Genomic DNA, 20,958 nt, shown 5'->3' with positions numbered 1-20,958 from the left:
CAACACCTAGCTGCGCCACTACACCGCTCCCGGGAGTCCCCGTACCTTCACCGCAGTGGTGGTGTCCACCATCACCACAACCCGTGGGTGGCGTCACGAACAGTAATCCCAAAAGCAAATACCCGCATTCCCCCGTGTGCAATGCTAACCCACGCTAACAGAGCGACGTGACCCCCGGGTTCGTGAGAGGCTCAAGCCACCACCCGTAGAACGCGAGCACGGATCCGAGTGGCTCAGCGGCCGCAGCCGAGGCCGCAGGGCGGTACAAAAGCCATTCAGAGACTGTGAATGGCTGTCCCTGGTGTGCCTGCACACATCATGCAGTAAAGCAAGCCTGTGCTTTGTGGTTGTTGTTTCACAGATGACATATTCGAGCACCCTTGGCCGAGCACCGCGAGTAACCGAGCACCCTCATGCTTGATCGAGTACAAATATTAATTGGTAAAGCCATAGCTCCCAACCATCCCAAATATAACGTGACTGTCACGATTTTGAGTCTCTGCCCCGCTGCTCCAGCCGTGAGATATGTGTCCCGCTGTTTTTCCCTCCTATTCACATGAGTAGTTCCTCAACGGGAGCATGTATTACAGAGACGAGTGCTACATGAAACTACTTTGACATTGTGCTCCCGGTAAGATCTGAATCACCCCAGTGCCAACTACCCCAGTCCCGGAGCCTGTGCACTTCTCTCTAGCTGATTTCTCTGACTCCCAGTGTATTTGCTTCTCTCTTATGCAGGTACACAGGAAATCAGGACATTAAGGAGAAGACACAGTGGTGTAATCACCACTTGTTTCCACTCCTTCAGGTGCACAGTACTCGACCAGTAACATGCAGAGATAAAAGCATTGGCCAATGCTTCTATTAGCTTACAGATTACATGGTCTCCTGCCAGGCAGAGCAGAGTTACTGGGTTCTAGCTAACCAACAATTCAGCTCTACTGTGTCCTAGCTGCCCTAGCAGATCAGCTCTGCTGGATCCTGGCTGTCCTACCAGATCAGCTCTGCTGGATCCTGGCTACCCAACCAGTTCAGCTCTGCTGGATCCTGGCTATCCAACCAGTTTGGCTCTGCTGAATCCTGGCTGCCAAACCAGTTTGGCACTGCTGTGTCCTGGCTGCACAACTGGTTCGGTTCTGCTGTGTCCTGGTTGTCCAACCGGTTCAGTTCTGTTGCATACTGGCTGCCAAACCAGTTTGGCTCTGCTGCGTCTTGGCTGCCCAACTGGTTTGGCTCTGCTGCGTCCTGTCTGCCCAATCGGTTACAGCTCTGCTGAATCCTGGCTGCCCAACCACTTCAGTTCTACTGGATCTTGGCTGCCCAAGCAGTTCAGCTATGCTGTGTCCTGGCTGCCCAAGCGGTTCAGCTCTGCTGCATCCTATCCTAGCTGCCGGACCAGTTCAGCTCAGCTGGGTCCTGGGTCTGCCTTCTTAAAGTCAATAAACATTTCATGAGTAGCGCTAAAATGCTATTTTTTTTAGGGCTTCAGACAGAACGCCCTGATGGAGCAACTGACGTTTGGCAAACACACAATGTGAATACAGCCTTAAAGTGACAGGTATTATCTCCACAGTAATAGCACAAATAACAATGTGATGATAGTTAATTGGGGTTATCTGTCTAGGACTGTTGTATTTTTTTTTCTTAAGGGGCTAAGAATTCACCTACAAGTAGTTGTTAACTACCTGCTTGTTTTGTATAGCGCTGATCTGTGCCGACTCGGGGTCATCATAGACGGCACCTGCCGGTGATTGTGCAGCTTCATTTGACCTCACTGTTGATAGAGGTGAGGGTAATGTTTCCCATGATTTTAGCAAACAAGCAGAACAATAAGGCTATGTTCACACACTGGATCTTTTACTACATTTTTGGTGCATTTTTGAGGTCACAAAGATGTACCCAAATGCATGCATTGCCTTACCCCAGCAAAGTCTATGAGATTTCTATTTTGCTGTCCGCACAGTGCATCTTTTTTTGGCTGTGTTTTTGACGACACAGCCAAGATGCAGCATGTCAATTATTTTTGCATTTTGCCCCTGCATTTCGAAAGACTGGCAGATCAATCCCCCGGTTACTTGGGGTCAGCGGGGGATTGATCGCTGTTATCTCGCAAGATACCAATTCCCATATAAAGGCACAATTAGAGGAAAAATTACCAGCTCACCCACCTGGAGAACTACCAAAAGGAACGGTGCAGGGATCAGGAAACAGCCAGACCGGGCTGCAGGCAATCACTGAACTTGAAGAAAAAGAAGGGATCCAGCATTTATTCAACAAAGTGTAAGCGATTGCCTGCTCACGTGATGGGGGACACTCACTTGGCTGCGTTTCCGAGGTAACACAGGAACACAGTCTTAAAAATCAAAACGGTTTATTAAAAAAAACACCATAAACCGCTTCTCCAAACAAAATCACAAATACAGACGGATTTCAAGTCTGTTAAACTCACGGTACTCCCTCTCAGTTTAGATACCCTTGATCTGAGTGGAGCTCTCTCAGCATCTACTCACTGACGTGTGAAGCCACCCCTCTGCTCCTTCAGACGGGTTCCTTCAGAGGTTTCAGACCTCTCTGAGGTAAACAGCCTCTTCCCTCAGAAGTTGTTCCTCATGCAGTGCTCATACACTTCTCCACACACTATCACTCCATGTGCCAAACAAGCTAATTAAGACCTGTGTCAGACACGTCCATAGGCAGGGGTATGTGGATGGCCAGTCCCACCCATCTCTTAGCCATCTGTAAGCCTGGCCCATTTAAAACTATAGAAAATGTCTGTGGCACTACAAGTACCAGAAAGAACTCCCCGGATCACACCACTTCCGTGGTGTATACCTGTCATTCACAATATAACCGGTTGCCTTGTCACAAAAGATAAAAGGATTCTTCCATTATAATAAATTCCAATTTATATGGCAGGGTAAAAAACGCGTTTCGGAGTAACAACTCCTTACCCTAGAACTGGCGTTACTGTGAGCTTCAAATATGTAGCAGTGCCGGAAGCATCGTGGAACCTTGTGTGGATTACGTTGGACCTGGAGGGGTGTTTGGGGGTTAATACAGTGGTAGAAGAGAGTGTTTTTTTGTCTTTTACTCCAAATAAAGCATTTTGATGTTTGTGTTTATTTTTTTTCATTTACAGATTAATGATGGGGGGTGGCTCATAGATGCCTGCCATTGCTAATCTATAACTTAGTGGCAGCTGTGGGCTGTTATTACTCCTTAGTACCCTGATGGCCACCACACCAGGGCAACGGGAAGAGCCGGATCCAGTGCCAGAATTGGCACATCTTATGGATGCGCCACTTCGGGCGCAGCTGTGGGCTGCTATTGTTAGGCTGGAAAGGGCCAAATAACCATGGCCTTTCCCACCCTAATAATATCAGCACTCACTTGTCTGCTGTACCTTGGTGTTAGAAAAATGGGGGGGACTCCATGTAATTTTTTTTTTTTTAAATAAATCAAATAATTAAAAAACAAAGCGTGGCGTCCCCTCTATTTTTCATAACCAGCCAAAGTACAGCACACAGCTGACGGTTGCACACAGCCTGCAGCTGCTGCTGTTCCTGTGCGGGATTTGAAAAATGGGGGGGACTCCATGTCATTTTTTTAACAAAAAAACAGCTGACCAAGCTAGGTATCCCTCTATCTATCGAGCTACAGTGCCTACAAGTAGTATTCAACCCCCTGCAGATTTAGCAGGTTTGATAAGATGCAAATAAGTTAGAGGCTGCAAACTTCAAACAAGAGCAGGATTTATTACAGATGCATAAATTTTACAAACCAACAAGTTATGTTGCTCAGTTAAATTTTAATAAATTTTCAACATAAAAGTGTGGGTCAATTATTATTCAACCCCTAGGTTTAATATTTTGTGCAATAACCCTTGTTTGCAATTACAGCTAATAATCGTCTTTTATAAGACCTGATCAGGCCGGCACAGGTCTCTGGAGTTATCTTGGCCCACTCCTCCATGCAGATCTTCTCCAAGTTATCTAGGTTCTTTGGGTGTCTCATGTGGACTTTAATCTTGAGCTCCTTCCACAAGTTTTCAATTGGGTTAAGGTCAGGAGACTGACTAGGCCACTGCAACACCTTGATTTTTTCCCTCTTGAACCAGGCCTTGGTTTTCTTGGCTGTGTGCTTTGGGTCGTTGTCTTGTTGGAAGATGAAATGACGACCCATCTTAACATCCTTGATGGAGGAGCGGAGGTTCTTGGCCAAAATCTCCAGGTAGGCCGTGCTATCCATCTTCCCATGGATGCGGACCAGATGGCCAGGCCCCTTGGATGAGAAACAGCCCCACAGCATGATGCTGCCACCACCATGCTTGACTGTAGGGATGGTATTCTTGGGGTCGTATGCAGTGCCATCCAGTCTCCAAACGTCACGTGTGTGGTTGGCACCAAAGATCTCGATCTTGGTCTCATCAGACCAGAGAACCTTGAACCAGTCTGTCTCAGAGTCCTCCAAGTGATCATGAGCAAACTGTAGACGAGCCTTGACATGACGCTTTGAAAGTAAAAGGTACCTTACGGGCTCGTCTGGAACGGAGACCATTGCGGTGGAGTACGTTACTTATGGTATTGACTGAAACCAATGTCCCCACTGCCATGAGATCTTCCCGGAGCTCCTTCCTTGTTGTTCTTAGGTTAGCCTTGACTCTTCGGACAAGCCTGGCCTCGGCACGGGTGGAAACTTTCAAAGGCTGTCCAGGCCGTGGAAGGCTAACAGTAGTTCCATAAGCCTTCCACTTCCGGATGATGCTCCCAACAGTGGAGACAGGTAGGCCCAACTCCTTGGAAAGGGTTTTGTACCCCTTGCCAGCCTTGTGACCCTCCACGATCTTGTCTCTGATGGCCTTGGAATGCTCCTTTATCTTTCCCATGTTGACCAAGTATGAGTGCTGTTCACAAGTTTGGGGAGGGTCTTAATTAGTCAGAAAAGGCTGGAAAAAGAGATAATTAATCCAAACATGTGAAGCTCATTGTTCTTTGTGCCTGAAATACTTGTTAATACTTTAGGGGAACCAAACAGAATTCTGGTGGTTTGAGGGGTTGAATAATAAATGACCCTCTGAATAAACTTTTCACAATTTAAAAAAAAAAAAAAAAAAAAGAAATAACATTCTTTTTTGCTGCAGTGCATTTCACACTTCCAGGCTGATCTACAGTCCAAATGTCACAATGCCAAGTTAATTCCGAATGTGTAAACCTGCTAAATCTGCAGGGGGTTGAATACTACTTGTAGGCACTGTATTCTGTTATTTCTTTCTATCTAGTCTCTGTTCTTTCTTATTATCTATTCTATATGTTCTTTCTTTCTATCTATTCTGTATGTTCTTTCTATCTATTCTTTCTATGTATTTTTTTCTATCTATCTATCTATTTTAGCTATCTATCACTTATACTATCATATTTTGTTTCTCCTTTACAAATTGTATTAAAAAATGCAGCAAAAACGCGGTAAAAAAAGAGGCTAAATGTCATGCGTTCTTTGGACCATGAGCTGCATTTTCTGTGACCACAAGATGCACTCAAGATGCACTCAAGATGCACTTAGAAAAAAGATGTAGTGTGTGAGCATAGCCTAAGTGCTTCTATTAACCCCTTCACCCCCGTGCGATTTTTTTTTTTTTTTTTTTTGCTCCCCTTCTTCCGAGAGCCATAACATTTTTATTTTTCTGTCAATCTTGCCATATGAGGGCTTGTGTTTTGCAGGACAAGATGTACTTTTTAATGAAACCATTAGTTTTACCACAAAGTGTATTGAAAAACAGGGACAAAATTCCAAACGCTGTGACATTGCAAAAAAAGTGCAGTGTTTTAGGAATATTTTATTCATTGTGTTCACCACATGGTAAAACTGATGTGTTAGTATGATGCCTCAGGTCGGTATGAGTTCGTAGACACCAAACATATATACTTTTACTTTTATGCAAGAGGTTAAAAAAATTCTGAAGTTTGTCCAAAAAAAGAATTAGGCTTTTTGCGCCATTTTCTGAAACCTGTATTTTTTTTTTACATTTTTTATTTATTTTACTAGTCCCCTTAGGGGACTATAAGGATCATCAGTCTGATCACTTGTTCATTTCTGTTGATCAGAGCTGCCAGCTCTGATCAGCAGAAATGTGGCGTTCCTGTTACAGCTGCTGCTCTGCCGGATCTAAGAGGAAATACGTCATGATACCAAAAGGAGTCATCACATGACCCTGAGATACCATGGCAACCATTGGCTCCACGTGATCGCGTCATGGGGCCGCTGATGGAGGCAGGGAACAGCGCATTCCCTGCAGTGGCCATTTAAATCGTGCTGTCACATTTTGACAGCGCAAGCTAAGTGGAAAGTAGGTACGGGTGGATAGCGAATCCACCTGCGCCTGTTAGCCCCACATATCTGCTGTTCAAATCAGTACCAGTACGTCCTTGGTCATAAAGGGGTTAACCAAAATCACAATGTTATTAAAGCTATTTTAGCTAATAGAGTAAACCTGATATGTAATGTGCAGCTTTTACATAGTGTAGATTTAGGTGTCAGATCTGCTTTAAAATAGAATTTTGTAGTTTTAAAATATTCTAATTTAAAATACTACCATGTTTTCATTAAGAATATAATTCATTACTTGTAAATAAATTATTCTATTTTCTGTTTATAATTATTGTTTATACAACAATGTGATCAGCAGTGCTGAATGGTTGTGGATGGGGAGTGGATATGGGAGTGACTGGTTGTGAAATGGCTACACCCGCCCCAGACTTCCCTTCTTTGAAAGTTGGGAGGTATGGTACACCAGGTGCTGTAGGGGGGCGTGGCCTGGACATGGCGGCGTGAGGAGGCAAACTACCCAAGCTCCTGCACCCACCGCCCATTATCAGCTATTCTGCGGCCTCTCCGCCACCAAATGCCGATCAAAAAGAAGCCCCAGGGAGCACTCACCGGAGGGGCTGGAGCCGTGCGACAGGGAGGAAGGATGGAGCGATTCCTTAGTGGGCCGTCACCGGAGCTGATGAGAGCGAGCAGCAGTGGCAAGATGGCGCCCGCGCAGTGGCCTGCTGGAGGGGGATCCCCACAGGCAAGAACGCTACAAATGCCGGCGGCTGCCGGCGTGAGACCCCGGGAGGAGGCGGTGACACGAGCGGCAGCAGAGAAGGGAACCCAGCCGGTGATGTCACACAGCCCGGCAGACATGCTCCACAGTGGTGTTTGTGGGAACAACATGGGAGGCACGCAGCTCTGCGAGGAGGAAGGTGAGGAGACCCGGAGGAGCGGGGGGGCGGCCCAAAAAGTGGGGGCAGAGACAGTCCCACGCCACCTTGCCAGTTCATGCCCTGGAAAGGAGCACTGTCCGCTGCCCTCACCAGAGGGATCCCCAGGCAGAGACATCCCAGCAATCTTCCTCCCTGTGGAGGGGCCTCCCCTGGTCAGCTCAGCTCTCTCCCCTGCACATGCCAGTTTTGCCTTTAGTGCTCCAGATATGCAGGCACTGAGAGAGTTAATTCTGGCCCTCCCTAGTAAAAGTGATCTGGATGCTCTAGTCTGCAGGATAGAGCAATCCCATCAGCATGCCATCACCGCGGTTAGAGAGGAGCTAGGGGCCCTGAATGACAGGATCAGTGGAGCTGATCTGGTGTATTGTGCTCATTTGTAATTTCCAGTTTTTTCTTTTTGGTCTATCATGTGAGGGGCTGGAGGCGGGCTATTTGGTTTGTGGTTGGAGAGGTCGTTGAAGTTCATAAATAAGTAACGCCTTCTGGGGGTTGCCGGAGGTGTTAGTCAGTTTATTGTGGGGTGGGAGGGCGGGTGGGCTTCATACATGTGTTCATAACCGTCTTCGTTGACAGCGCCCTAGTAGGCCTAGGGCGGGACCATAGGCTTGCAAGCTCTTTGTGAGCAACCTATCTTCACTTTCTTTTCCATTCTCCCTTTCCTTCTTCTTCTATTTTTCCTCCTTCTAACCCTTCCCAAGCTTCTCCATCCCTTCCCTTCCTCTCCCTCCTCTGAACCTTCCTCAGTGGTGTGTCTGTTTGTCCTGTACTTGTTGTATTCCTACAGGTCCTTGTTGTCGTCTTGATGCAGATGTCAATGCCGGATCTTAGAGTGGGGTCCCTGAATGTCAAGGGCCTTCACAGCCCAGAGAAATGCTCAATCCTCTTGAATCTGCTATGGAGACGTCGAATCCAGGTAATCTTGTTACAAGAGACTCACAATTCCCTAGACAAACCATATAATCTTTCTGACCGAAGATATTCAACGGTATACCATTCGCCATCTCCTGACCCATGATCCAGAGGGACTAGCATCCTTATCGCGAGCTCTCTGCCATGGGAGTTGATAGGGACCCACACGGACAGAGATGGGAGACTGATTATGATAAAGGGTCCAGTGTCCAGTCCCAGGTCTTCACCTTCGCGGCCCTGTACCTTCCTAACACAGGACAATGCTCTGCTCTCCTGAAGTGTCTGGAGGTCATTGACGAGTTTTCAGAAGGCACGTTGATAATGGGAGGGGACTTTAATTTTGTAATGGATCCAGAGATGGATACTTCAAGGGGAGTCGCCAATATGTCCAGGGCCGCTCTCAGTCGGATTAAGCGTGGGTTGCACGAATACCAGTTAGTCGACGTGTGGAGGGTGCAGCATCCGACAGATAGAGACTACTCCTTTTATTCCTCTGTCCACGACTCATACTCAAGATTGGACCACTTCTTTATCAAACATAGGGATCTTCACTTTTTGCGAGATACCGTAATAGATGAGATAGTGTTCTCTGACCACGCCTTAATAATTTTGGACGTTTCCCTGTCACGCCCAGTAGTCAACCAGGGCCAATGGACATTGAATACTTCCCTGCTGCGAGACCAAGTGACCATGCAGGAAATACAGGAGGCAGTGGAGGAGTATTTCAACCTTTGCTCTGGGGGAGACACGTCGCCCGCGGTAACATGGGAAGCCCATAAATGTGTAGTACGAGGCCTGTTTATCAAATATGGGGCTCGGTTGAAGCGGGAGAGAAACGCGGAAATTGAATCACTACTAGCGGACATTCACGTGCTGGAGAGGATTCACAAAGACCGGTTAGATGACGGGACCGAAACTCTCCTCTTACAAAAACTAGAAAAGTTAAAGTCGCTACTATCCAATAAAGCCAAGGCCTCTCTAGCAAGATGCCGAAGGCACTTCTACGAATTTGGACATAAAAACAGCAGGACATTGGCAAGGGCGTTGAGGATCCAAAGGATGAAGGGGTTCATACCCAATATACAGAAGCAATCCGGGGAGAGAGCTTCTATCCCAACTGACATAGCTTCTACATTTAGAGACTTTTACTCCGCTCTGTACTCGATTGACAACAATCTGACAGAGGAAGTTAGGATGACTGCTAGAGAAAGAATTCAGGACTACATTATATCTTCAGGTCTCCCGAGGCTTAAATTGGAGGATATAGAGTCACTGGAGACCCCGATCTCCGAGGCGGAGCTAGCCGCGGTCCTAAAGAAATCCCCTTCGGGTAGGGCACCGGGGCCGGATGGGCTCCCAGTGTCCTATTACAAGAAGCTAGGCTCAAGACTGTCCCCCCACTTCCTGGCGGCTTTCAACAACGTCCCATCATGTCCATTCCCACCTGTACCAAGAGACGCCCTAACAGCCAACATAGTGGTGGTCCCCAAGGAGGGGAAAGATCCCACCAATTGTGCCAATTATCGCCCGATCTCCCTGCTCAATGTGGACCTAAAGTTGTTTGCCAAGATTCTGGCCGATCGGCTGTCCCCCTTGTTAGGGGGTATAGTCCATGCTGACCAGGCTGGGTTCATGTTGGGCAGAGAGGCTAGGGATAACACCACGAGGGCCATTAACCTGATTCACAGGGCCAAAACGGACTCTCGTTCTCTTATGCTGTTGTCGACGGATGCCGAAAAGGCATTCGACCAGGTTGGTTGGATGTTCCTTGATGGGGTCCTCGCTTTGCTGGGTCTGGGGGGAAACATGCTAAGTTGGATATCTCTATACAGCTTACCGTCTGCACGCGTCCGGGTTAATGGTGTACTTTCAGAGAGATTTCCGATCGCCAATGGCACCCGGCAGGGCTGCCCGCTTTCCCCTTTGATATTTATACTCACTTTAGAGCCCCTGCTGCGTCACATCCGGAAGAACATGAACATTAAGGGACCGGAGACCCGGGGCGTGACACACAAGTTAGCAGCCTTTGCGGATGACTTACTATTTTTTATCACTGACCCTGTCAATTCACTCCCAGCGCTAATGCAGAAATTTAATCGTTACTCCCCTCTCTCCAACTTTAAGATTAATTTGTACAAATCGGAGGCACTGGGTGTCAACCTTCCCCCGGATGTGGCTTCGCAGCTGAGGGGGGCCTTTGATATTCAGTGGGCTCCTCAATACTTGCGGTATTTGGGACTCAATCTATCGGCCGATGTGAGCTCTCTATTTCGGTTGAACTTCATCCCTCTTCTCCAAAAAATTAAAGAAGACTGTAAATCTTGGTCTAAAGGCACTTTCACGTGGTTCGGTCGGTCCGCGATATTTAAGATGAATATCTTCCCGCGACTGTTATACCTCTTACAGACCCTACCCATTGGGATTCCCCAGCCCTTCTTTAAGGAAGTAGCTGCCATACAAACGAACTTTTTGTGGGCAAACAAACCGGCTAGACTGGCGAGATCGCTGTTGTGTAGATCTAGAGACCGGGGAGGGCTGGGTCTTCCAGACCTTAGGACATATTACATTGCCACTCACGTTGCCAGAGTTGTGAACTGGTGCCGGCACTCTGAAGTCAAACCATGGGTACAGGTGGAGCAGAGCTTCACTGAAATGCCATTAGCGGGGCTCCCCTGGGCTCTTTCCCCGGTAGACATAGGTCTTAAATCTCATCCTACTATTGGTGCCACGTTAGCTTGCTGTGCCCGAGAGGAGGTTCGGGGATCCCTAATGCCCTTGCCCTCTCCTTTCTCTCCGATCATCGGTGCCCCAGGCTTCTCACCGGGTGTCTCTGACCCGGTGTTCCGTCTCTGGATCTCTCGGAACAGATTTCGCGCCCACCAAATTGGAGTCGGGGAGCATTGGCCAACAATAGAGGAACTTGGTGCCTTCCGGGTCCCTGGCCCTTTGGGCATGTGGCGCTCAGTCCAGCTTCGACACTTTCTTAGGTCGCTCCCAGACTACACTCGATTTGTCAGACCCCTTACCGTTTTTGAGAAGCTGTGTATGGAGAAAGGGATTCTCCGTCACTCTCTGGCCATCTCTCACACCTTGCTTTGTAACTCTGTAGATTTGCCTCCACCCAGGTTCCTCTTGCAGTGGGAGTCAGACATGGGCATCACCCTTTCGACTGCACAGAGAAATAAGGTGCTGTCACTTGCCCACAAAACATCAATTAGCTCAAAAATCCAAGAGGCCAACTATAAATGTATCGCGCGCTGGTACAGGGTCCCGACAAAACTTCACAGGATGTACCCAGGTGTGGACTCTGACTGTTAGAGATGTGGGGCTGGAGAAGGAAATTTCCTTCACACATTTTGGGAGTGCCCCGCGTTGCAGCGGTTCTGGGAGGGGGTGAGGGGCGTGATCAGGCATGTGACTGGACACACGAAGGCCCTGGGTCCGGAACTCTTCTTACTCCAATTGTCCGACTCCTCTGTTCGTGTCTACAAAGGGTCTCTGTTAAGCTTTCTGGTGATGGCAGCTAGGGCATGCATTCCCCTGAGATGGAGATCCCCCGTTTCGCCGACATTGTCGATGTGGGCAGACAGGGTGAATGAACTGATGTACATGGAGGACCTGACGGCGTCTCTCCATGACAGGCAAGATGCTTTTCGCAAGACTTGGTTTTCCTGGATCGAGTTTAAATTCTCCACGGAATACGGTACTTGGATTCCCCCTGACTGAGGGGGGCCATATGGTTGCCGTGAGACAGTACGGTCTGAGAGGTTGGATATCTGCTCCAAGGTTGTTTGTTCCCTATTGTCTTAAGCCTGCTTTACACGGTACGATCGATTGTGCGATTTCACAATCACAAATTCACAAATCGCTGCCCGTGTCGCACAAAGTTACTAAACCCCGTCACACATACTTACCTCTCGTGCGACCTCGCTGTGGGCGGCGAACGTCCACTTCCTGGAGTGGGAGGGACGTTCGGCGTCACAGTGACGTCACACGGCCGCCGGCCAATCAGAGCGGAGGGGCGGAGATGAGCAGGATGTAAACATCCCGCCCACCTCCTTCCTTCCACATAGAGCCGGCGGCGGCCGCGGGAGGCAGGTGAGCTGCTCATCGTTCCCGTGGTGTCACACGGAGCGACGTGTGCTACCACGGAAACGATGGCCGACTAAAGTAACCGATATTATGGAACCTAACGAGCAGTACCCGACTCACGATTTGTGAGCGATACTGCGTCGCTAGGAGGTGTCACACAGGCCGGCATCGCCAGCGATGCCGGATGTGCGTCACAAAAACCGTGACCCCGACGATCTATCGCCCGATAGATTGCCTGGTGTAAAGCAGGCTTTACCCTTCTCCCTTCCCCTCTCCCCCTTTGTGTGCTCCCCCCTCTACTCGTTTCTGGTCCAATCTCTTCTTCTATACTTCTTTCTCTTTTCTTTCTGTTAAATCTCCACAGTACCTTTATATTTGAAAATTCCCCGGATAACTTGGAGATGTCAAATGATGTGGTTAGCATATGTTACAGCTAGCCTGTTAGAGGATAACCCGTATTACATGCAATTTGGAATGCTACTGAACTTGAATGATGTATTTCCATGTTTTTCGGTTAAATAAAGAATTATAAAAAAAAAAACCAGGTGCTGTAGCTTACATAGGCAATTTGGATAGTTACAATTTTGAAAAGTGTTAGATCTTTTCCACTTTTATTTTGTACAGTTCATGTAGTTTTCATTGTTTGAATTGCATTGTTTTTTTAAAACATACCGTACTTACCAGAATTTTCATATTGTCTCGGAGCACATACAAAAATTATCATTAGAGTCTGTTTCTACTCACCTGAAGAGTCTTACTGGCCATACTGACATCTCACAGGCTGGGTACATCATGGCACGCCAGTCTCAGTGGCTACCAACACATGAGTAGTGAGAAGCTCAAGGCCGTTATGCCTCACTTCACTACCGATGTGCTGGATGCCCATTGAGCTGGATTACTTTGATGTACCAGGCCATTAATTGCAGAAGGGATATGTTTAGAGATCTGGCAGGAATGACTCCTCAGGCCGGCGGGAACACCATTATGATTCCTTACTTATAATCTGCATGCAGTGTTATAATGTCTTCTTTAATAATGTAGCAACTGATAATATACGGATATGTTTATAAAACTAATTCCTGACAAAATAAGTCTGTGGTAGCATCATTATGGCTGTTACTGATTGGTAACTATTGTGCAAATGATACAGACTGCACTATTTATAGAAAAATGAGTCTCTGGTTTATGAGATTCTGAACATGTCCTATGCTCATCTGTTTTGCAGCTAAGACTCTGAGATTGAGGTCCTGTGCGCACGCTGCGGAATTACCGCAGATTTTGCCTCGGATTTGCCACGGAATTGCTGCAGAAAATGTATCTAATGCTGGTTTCACATTAGCGGTATTCTGCCGCACTGCCGGATCCGGCACAAGTGCAGTACAGTTCAATACAGTTCACTGGCAAGCTCCAGTCACATGCTGTCATGTCAACAGAACAATACAAGGCACTCCCAAGATTGGCTGCAACGTGTGTTTTATTTAATGTGCATAACAACAGAACGTTTTCGGTCCAATGTGGACCTTCTTCAGTAAGCGCATAGGTGGAGTGGAGTTCAGTGTCGGGTGATTAGCGCGGTATCTACCGCCGCATGGAAGCCGCCTGCGTTTTTTGCCATAGATAATGGTAAAAATCTGCGGGGACCAACTTACAGAAATTCCGCGGTAAATCCACACAAAATCTGGGGCAAAACGCGGCAAACCTGCATGCGGACTTCGTTGCGGTTTTGGTGCGATTTTTTACCTCGGGTGCGGGAGTCTTTAAAAGGGTCCAGTTTTTTCTTAAGAAAAATACACTTTCTAATGCACACATAGCCTGAGGGTTAATCCCATCTCGAAGATCCTATCCCAATATGTAATAGGTGTAATAATAATATTAGCAAATACCTCAAATTACAAATGAAGTATACATCAGAGAAAATTGGATCACACTCTGATCACACTTTAATCACACTTTGATCGCCCTCTGATCGCACTCAGATCGCACTCTGATCGCACTCAGATCGCACTCAGATCGCATTCGAATCACACTCGTAACACTCTCGGATCACACTCAGAACGCACTCAAAACACACTCAGATCACAGAAAGATTACACTCAGGTCCCATACTGATCACAGTCGGAACACACTCTGAACACTCTTGGATCACACTTAGAACGCACTCAAAACACACTTGGGTCACAGATGGATTACAGTCGGATCAAACACTGATCACACTCGGAACACATTTGGATCGGAACTCAGATCACAGATGTATTACACTCGGATCACATACCATATTTTTCGGACTACAAGACGCACTTGTTTCCCCCCAAATGTTCTGGGAAAGCATCTTATAGTCTGAATGTAGGGCTGTGGGGAATGAGGGTGCTGTGGTGAAGCAGGTCATCAGCGGCATGAGCAGGCTGTAGCGGCGCCCCCGAGTTAGACCACTTATGCAGGGTGGAAGAGGGTGGGGAGGATAACCCTGATGACCCTCAATAGACCATGTGTCCCTACCTGACAACGAAGGGTGTAACACCCTAAGTTTCCGGGTGCCCCCGTTCCACAACGGCTATCCCTTTTCCTTGCCCCAAAATCAGGGACAATACTACAAGATAAGGTGGAATAAAGGGAAATGAAGTTGCCGCACGCAAAGAACAATGTAATGGGGTACAGTACACCAATATGTGCTTTAAGCCTGACTCTTGGTATTATAATATACAACCATTAATGATAATATATCTGCAACAATTAGCTCATATAATAATCCTTTGGATAAAAAATCATGAGTATCCCAAAGGGAGCTACCAGGGTCCCCTCTCAATCAGAACAAGACCAGGTATTTAATACCACACATAATCAATGTCTTATTGAGGTGCAATCAAGCTCAGGTAGATATTAAACATAAGACAGAGAAGGGAAATAATGATAGTTTACTTCCCTGAAAAAGCAGGTCCTCATCCCTGTCTTGCCTCTACGTGTTTCTCCTTTCCCATTGAAGGTTCCTCAGGAGGCTTTGGGAGACAGCAGCAGATCCTGTATGTGGTAAATCATGGCTATAGGTCCCTGAGCGACTGCACCAATATTTTCACCCCTGATCCCATATGAGCAGGGCCGGATTATAGGCGGGGCAGGCGGAGCTTCAGCCCCGGGGCCCCCACCAAAAGAGCTTCCAAGGGGGCCCCCACCACCAGGGCCATACTTGCCACCCGTCAGCATTTTTTTTTCTTCACACCCTCTCCTCCTCCGTAAAGACAGTCTAATAAATCAGCTGTGTTTTCGGGGGGGAGGGGGTCACCTACATTTATTTGTATTTGCGTCTCTAACGCAAAAACAAACTGCGGCGCAGGAGGCTAATTGACCCCGTACGTACCAGCGCCTGCACTTCCGGGGTCAGAGGTGTGCCCTGCTGCGGCGTCCAATGCTGAGGACGTCACAGCAGGGCGCCGCGGCCGTCACAGCAGGGCGCCGCGGCCGCGGAGGAGAAGACCGACGCCGCGGCCGCGAAGATGGATTACAGTCGGATCACATACTGATCACACTCGGAACACATTTGGATCGCACTCAGATCACAGATGTATTACACTCGGATCACATACCATATTTTTCGGACTACAAGACGCACTTGTTTCCCCCCAAATGTTGGGGGAAAGCGTCTTATAGTCTGAATGTAGGGCTGTGGGGAATGAGGGTGCTGTGGTGGAGCAGGTCATCAGCGGCACGAGCAGGCTGTAGCAACGCCTACCACGACCACGTGGGCCCGCTCATTTCATATGCACGCCCATCCTCCTGCCCATCATCTCTCAGTGCTGAAGCCGGAGCTGACAGGTGGGCGGGGGTGCGCGCATAGTAAAGAGCCGGCCCGCGTGATCATCCCTGGCAACTACAGCCTGGAGTGATCATGTGCGGCTGTATTCACTGCCCCCCATGCATCATCATCAGCGCGGGGGGCAGTAAATAAGTACGGAATACTCACCGTTGTCTGCAGCATCGCGATGTCCTCCTGTCTGCCGGCCACCTGATCTGTGTAGATAGTGGTGAGCACAGGGATGACGTCATCTTTGTGTGCACTGCTAGTCTCTACACACATCAGCGAGCTGGCAGACAGGAGGACGAGCGATGCTACAGGAGAACGGCTCGACACAGGTCAGCGGCGCTGCTGCTGACACAGACATTATGATGATCGATACTGCAGGGAGTGAGGAAAGGTGAGTATAAATGATTATTTTTTTTGTGCCATAGGATACAGGCCATATACCAGGATGGGGTATATAGCTGGATGAGGGCATATACAAAGATGGGGGTATATTATTAGCAGGATGGGGCTATATAACAGGATGGGGGTACATAGCAGGATGGGGGTATATAGTAGGATGGGTGTATATAGCAGGATGGGGGTATATAGCAGTATAGGGGTATTTATCAGGATGGGTATATATAACAGGATGGAGGCTATACCAGGATGAGGGACATATATACAAGGATGGGGATCATATACAAGGCAGGAGGATCATTACCAGGATGGGGTACCTTAGTAGAGAATTTGGGGACATTACCCCCATAACAGTGTCAGCAGCAGATCCTCGCCCCATAACAGTGTGTCATGACCACATTTTTTGCTTAAAATTTTATTTTCCTATTTTCCTCCTCTAAAACCAGGGTGCGTCTTATAGTCCAAAAAATGCGGTACTGATTATGTTTGGATCACAGATGGATTAGTCAGATCACATAGTGATCACACTCGGAAAACACCTTGGATCACACTCAGATTGCACTCTGATCAGAATGTGATTTGCATAATTGGACTGATTTTCTCAGATGAAACAAAATACGTCTGTGTGACCCTAGCCAAAGACTTGAAAAGGACAGTCTCATCCAAAATTCAGAAAAGAATCCATGCTACGACTTTTTTTCATCAGAACAGACCTATTGAATAACATTAGTCAGTGTTATGTCAGTTTTTTCATGGATAGCACTCAGTCTGACCGAAAATACAGTTAGGTGAATGCAGCCTCAAGGGCAGGTAAGATCTCTCTGTCATTGAAAAAAACGTAGACAGATGAGAGGAGCTCTTTGGTCATCACTTACCTCCAAATGTACACTCCAAAAATGAAATTGACAAGCACCTTCAGCTAAATGAAATAAATAGTCCTCTGTTCACATACACCTTTGCTTGCTCAGTTATATATTTTGTACATTAGTGTGGTGCAGTCACAGCAGCCAGCATCTGTACATTTTTTTGGTTTTGCTAGGAAGTGCTGGTTAATTTCATTTTTCCCCTAAATATTAATCAAACCTAACAAAAACTTTGCTCTTCTTTCTACATAATACACTATATAACTAGTGAAACCCCAAAGTCACAGATACAGCTCTGCTAGCATGCAATATCCTTGTTAGGCCGGGGTCACACTCAGCGTCCCACTGGCTACCGGAGGAATCTCCTGTAATACCAGGCCTGGCCGCGGTTACCGGCACTGAACTCTGGAGCTCTCACCTGAGCTCCGGAGTGCAGCCTGGACTGAACCGCGAGTGCCGAGTGATTGATTCCCCGGCAATTGCGGTTCAGTTCATGACAGCTGCAGACAGGCTGGGCTGCACTCCGGAGCTGTCACCTGAACTCCGGAGATCAGCCTGGGATGTCTGCAGCTGTCATGAACTGAACCGCAATCGCCGGAGAATCAATCACTTGGCACTCGCGGTTCAGTCCTGCAAACCCCGAGTTCAGTCTAAGCTGTACTCCGGAGCTCAGGTGAGAGCTCCGGAGTTCATTGCTGGTAACCGCGGCCAGGCCTGGCATTACTGGAGATTCCTCCGGTAGCCAGTCCGACGAAGGTCACACTATTGTATAGCACTGGACGGGACATGCCTCTGCTGCGAGCGTGAGCCAGGTGTGTGATCTGATTCTCTTAGGCTGCTTTCACACATCCGTTTTTTGCTGAGTGGCACAATACGGCGCTTTGCAGAAAAACGCAACCCTTTTTTTTTTGCCGCCGGTTGAGTTTTTTCCGCATAAACTTGCATTAACGCCGTATTGTGCCGCATGGCCTTGCGTTGCGTCCGTTTTTTGCCGGATGCGGCATATTTAGCCCATGTGGCCGGATGGAACGTTGCCTGGCACGTTTTTTTGTGCGGTGAAAAAAACGCATCACGCCGAATCCAGCGTGATACGGCACAATTTACAATGCAAGCTGGCTGCGGCAAAATACGCATCCGGCTGCAGAATGTGGTTTTTTTCACTGCGCATGCTCAGTATCAAGCCACATCCGTCAAAAAACGGACGGGCCGCATGGAAAAACGTATGCAACGGATCCGTTTTTTCCGCCGCATCCGCTGCATAGGTTTTTGAGACAGATTGAGCTGCTGTGTAAAAAACGGATGTGTGAAAGCAGCCTTACAGGTAAGAATAAATCTGAGGTGAGAAGAAGGAGAGATTCATTTTTCCATCTTCTCCATTGCCTGTCTCTGCTTATATCAGACTGTATTCTGATAACATAAGTTCAGTCCGATGTTTCGCTCGCACCCATAGACCTATATGGGTGATCGTGATCCGAGACTCGCTGCCATACACAGCATGCTGCTATTTTTTTCCTCATCACAATTAAAGCAGAGGAAAAATATGCAGATCTGTCCTGCATCACTGAATAACATTGGGCTGAGTGCAATCTGATTTACTATTGGATTGCACCCATCTGATTCATGTGCTCCAGTGACATCGGCCTCTTATCATCCCATACACTGGCGGACACAGACAGTAACGGGCCCCTGTACAAGAACTGTACATATACTTTTTGCAGCATGAGAGCTCATCATATAGGGTAGTATGGTGGCTCAGTGGTTAGCACTGGGGTTCAAATCCCACCAAGGAAAACATCTGCAAGGAGTTTCTATGTTCTCTCCGTGTTTGTGTAGCTTCTTCCCACACTCCAAAGACATACTGATAGGGACTCTATATTGTGAGCTCCAATGGAGACAGTGTTGCTGATGTGTGTAAAGTGCAGTGGAATTAATGGTGCTATAAGTGAATATTATTCTAATTCACGATGCCAGCTGATTGGTGGTAGAAATTGGGCCCCTGTGCGGCTGCACCAATATTTCCACCCCTGATCCCATATGAGTATAGGAATACATAATCTGCTGCTATACACCCTACTAAGGACATCTGCAAGGAGTTTGTATGTTCTCCCCGTGTTTGCGTGAGTTCCTTCCGGGTTCTCCAGTTTCCTCCCACATTCCAAAGACATACAGGTAGGGAATTGAGATTGTGAGCCCCAATGGGCACAGTGATGATCATGTCTGTAAAGCGCTGTGGAATCAATAGCGCTATATAAATGAATAAATATATCTCCCCCCATTCACCTTTTGTGTCTCCCCTATTTCCTCATAGACTGCAAGCTTACGAGCAGGGCCCTCACTCCTGGTATCTTAAATTTGGTATTTTGTATTGTCTTAAATTGTCTGTACATGTCCCCTCTGAATTGTTAAGCGCTGCGGAATATGTTGGCGCTATAGAAATAAAACTTATTATATATATATATATATATATATATATATATATACATACACGACTTTGGATTATACCGTATTTGTATTACCTTACTATTATTTTGCGTCACTTTCTAATATTTACATCCATTGTCGCGTATCTCACTAGTGGAAATGGATTTAACCTCTTTCCCACAATACGGCCGAGAGACGTGGCTAGCTGGGTCTTGACTGTGACTTTGTCGTTGCTGCAGCAACAAGAGGAGCAGAGGATGGCTCCTTCCTCCCTGTGTCACAGCTCTTAGCCCAGACAGGCATCCTCTGCTCAGTGCTGGAGACTGGGGAAGACAGGCACAGCATCTGGGCGCCCATTGGCTGCTGCGCCCTGGGGGCGGGGCTGTGTGTGGGGCTCAGCGCTGCTGCTGTACTAAGCTGCATTAGAGCTGCAGAGCCTGTCACTAAGTAACTCTTTGTAAACCATTGTCTTCTTTACAGGGGGAAAGGAAAACCACTGGCAGAATGGTAGGTGCTTTGTATCTTTTCGGAGATATTGACACTTGTATCATATATGTATATTGCCATAGGGATAGATCACGCGTAATTGTAACATTGGGCCATACAGCACCACAAATGCTGAATTCTGTGCATAGATGTGTGGGTGGATGTTCTCTCCATGATCATGTAAAGCACATCCTGTTTTTCCTACATTGGAACATATTATACACCAATTAATCCGATTATTATCATGTATTGTTGTGTCAGGGTTCCGGATTCCTGGATGAGATCATTGTTTGTGTTGTGTTATTACATTTTTCCACTCTAAAATATCATTTTTTGGGGGAGGGAGGCAGGGAGGGGGGCTACGAACAATATATGTAGATGATCTGCTCAAAATCGCATCACAACGTTCTCTGGAATTATTTTCCTGCAGAATTAAATGAACAAAGAGATGTCACATATCAGCTGCTGATGAGACGTGTTACAAACGGCTGTAAAATAACCAAAATGTAAATACGAGGGGACATTTCCATCACCCGGTACATAAGCTGCATTGTCATTTTGGAGAAGGCCTTGGATTAAAACGCGTCGTGTTCACCAGTAACGAGTCGTAGTACTGTTTTACGTCAATTTCTTACACAGCCACTTAATTGTTGAGTAAATTTTGTCAAATTCTTTTTGTTGGGGCAATGTTTGACCTAACGTGCCGAGTATTTGTGTCTACAGCTATGAC

The 20,958-nt window shown here is 47.2% G+C and overlaps 1 protein-coding gene across 1 annotated transcript in view; it reads left to right on the top strand.

Annotated features, from left to right (window-relative positions):
* Positions 1-20,141: 20,141 nt before the first annotated feature.
* GUCY1B1 (guanylate cyclase 1 soluble subunit beta 1) overlaps positions 20,142-20,958 on the top strand; it is a 140,616-nt gene continuing 139,799 nt past the window's right edge. The window contains exon 1 of the mRNA XM_075347622.1: positions 20,142-20,249. Coding sequence (XP_075203737.1) covers positions 20,247-20,249 — 3 coding nt within the window. The 5' untranslated portion in view covers positions 20,142-20,246. The remainder of the gene's footprint in view (positions 20,250-20,958) is intronic.

The sequence above is a fragment of the Anomaloglossus baeobatrachus genome, chromosome 1 (assembly GCF_048569485.1).
Source record: "Anomaloglossus baeobatrachus isolate aAnoBae1 chromosome 1, aAnoBae1.hap1, whole genome shotgun sequence".
Classification (NCBI taxonomy): Eukaryota; Metazoa; Chordata; class Amphibia; order Anura; family Aromobatidae; genus Anomaloglossus; species Anomaloglossus baeobatrachus.
Note: the sequence above shows the minus strand (reverse complement) of the source record. Positions and strands in the feature narration are given on the sequence as shown.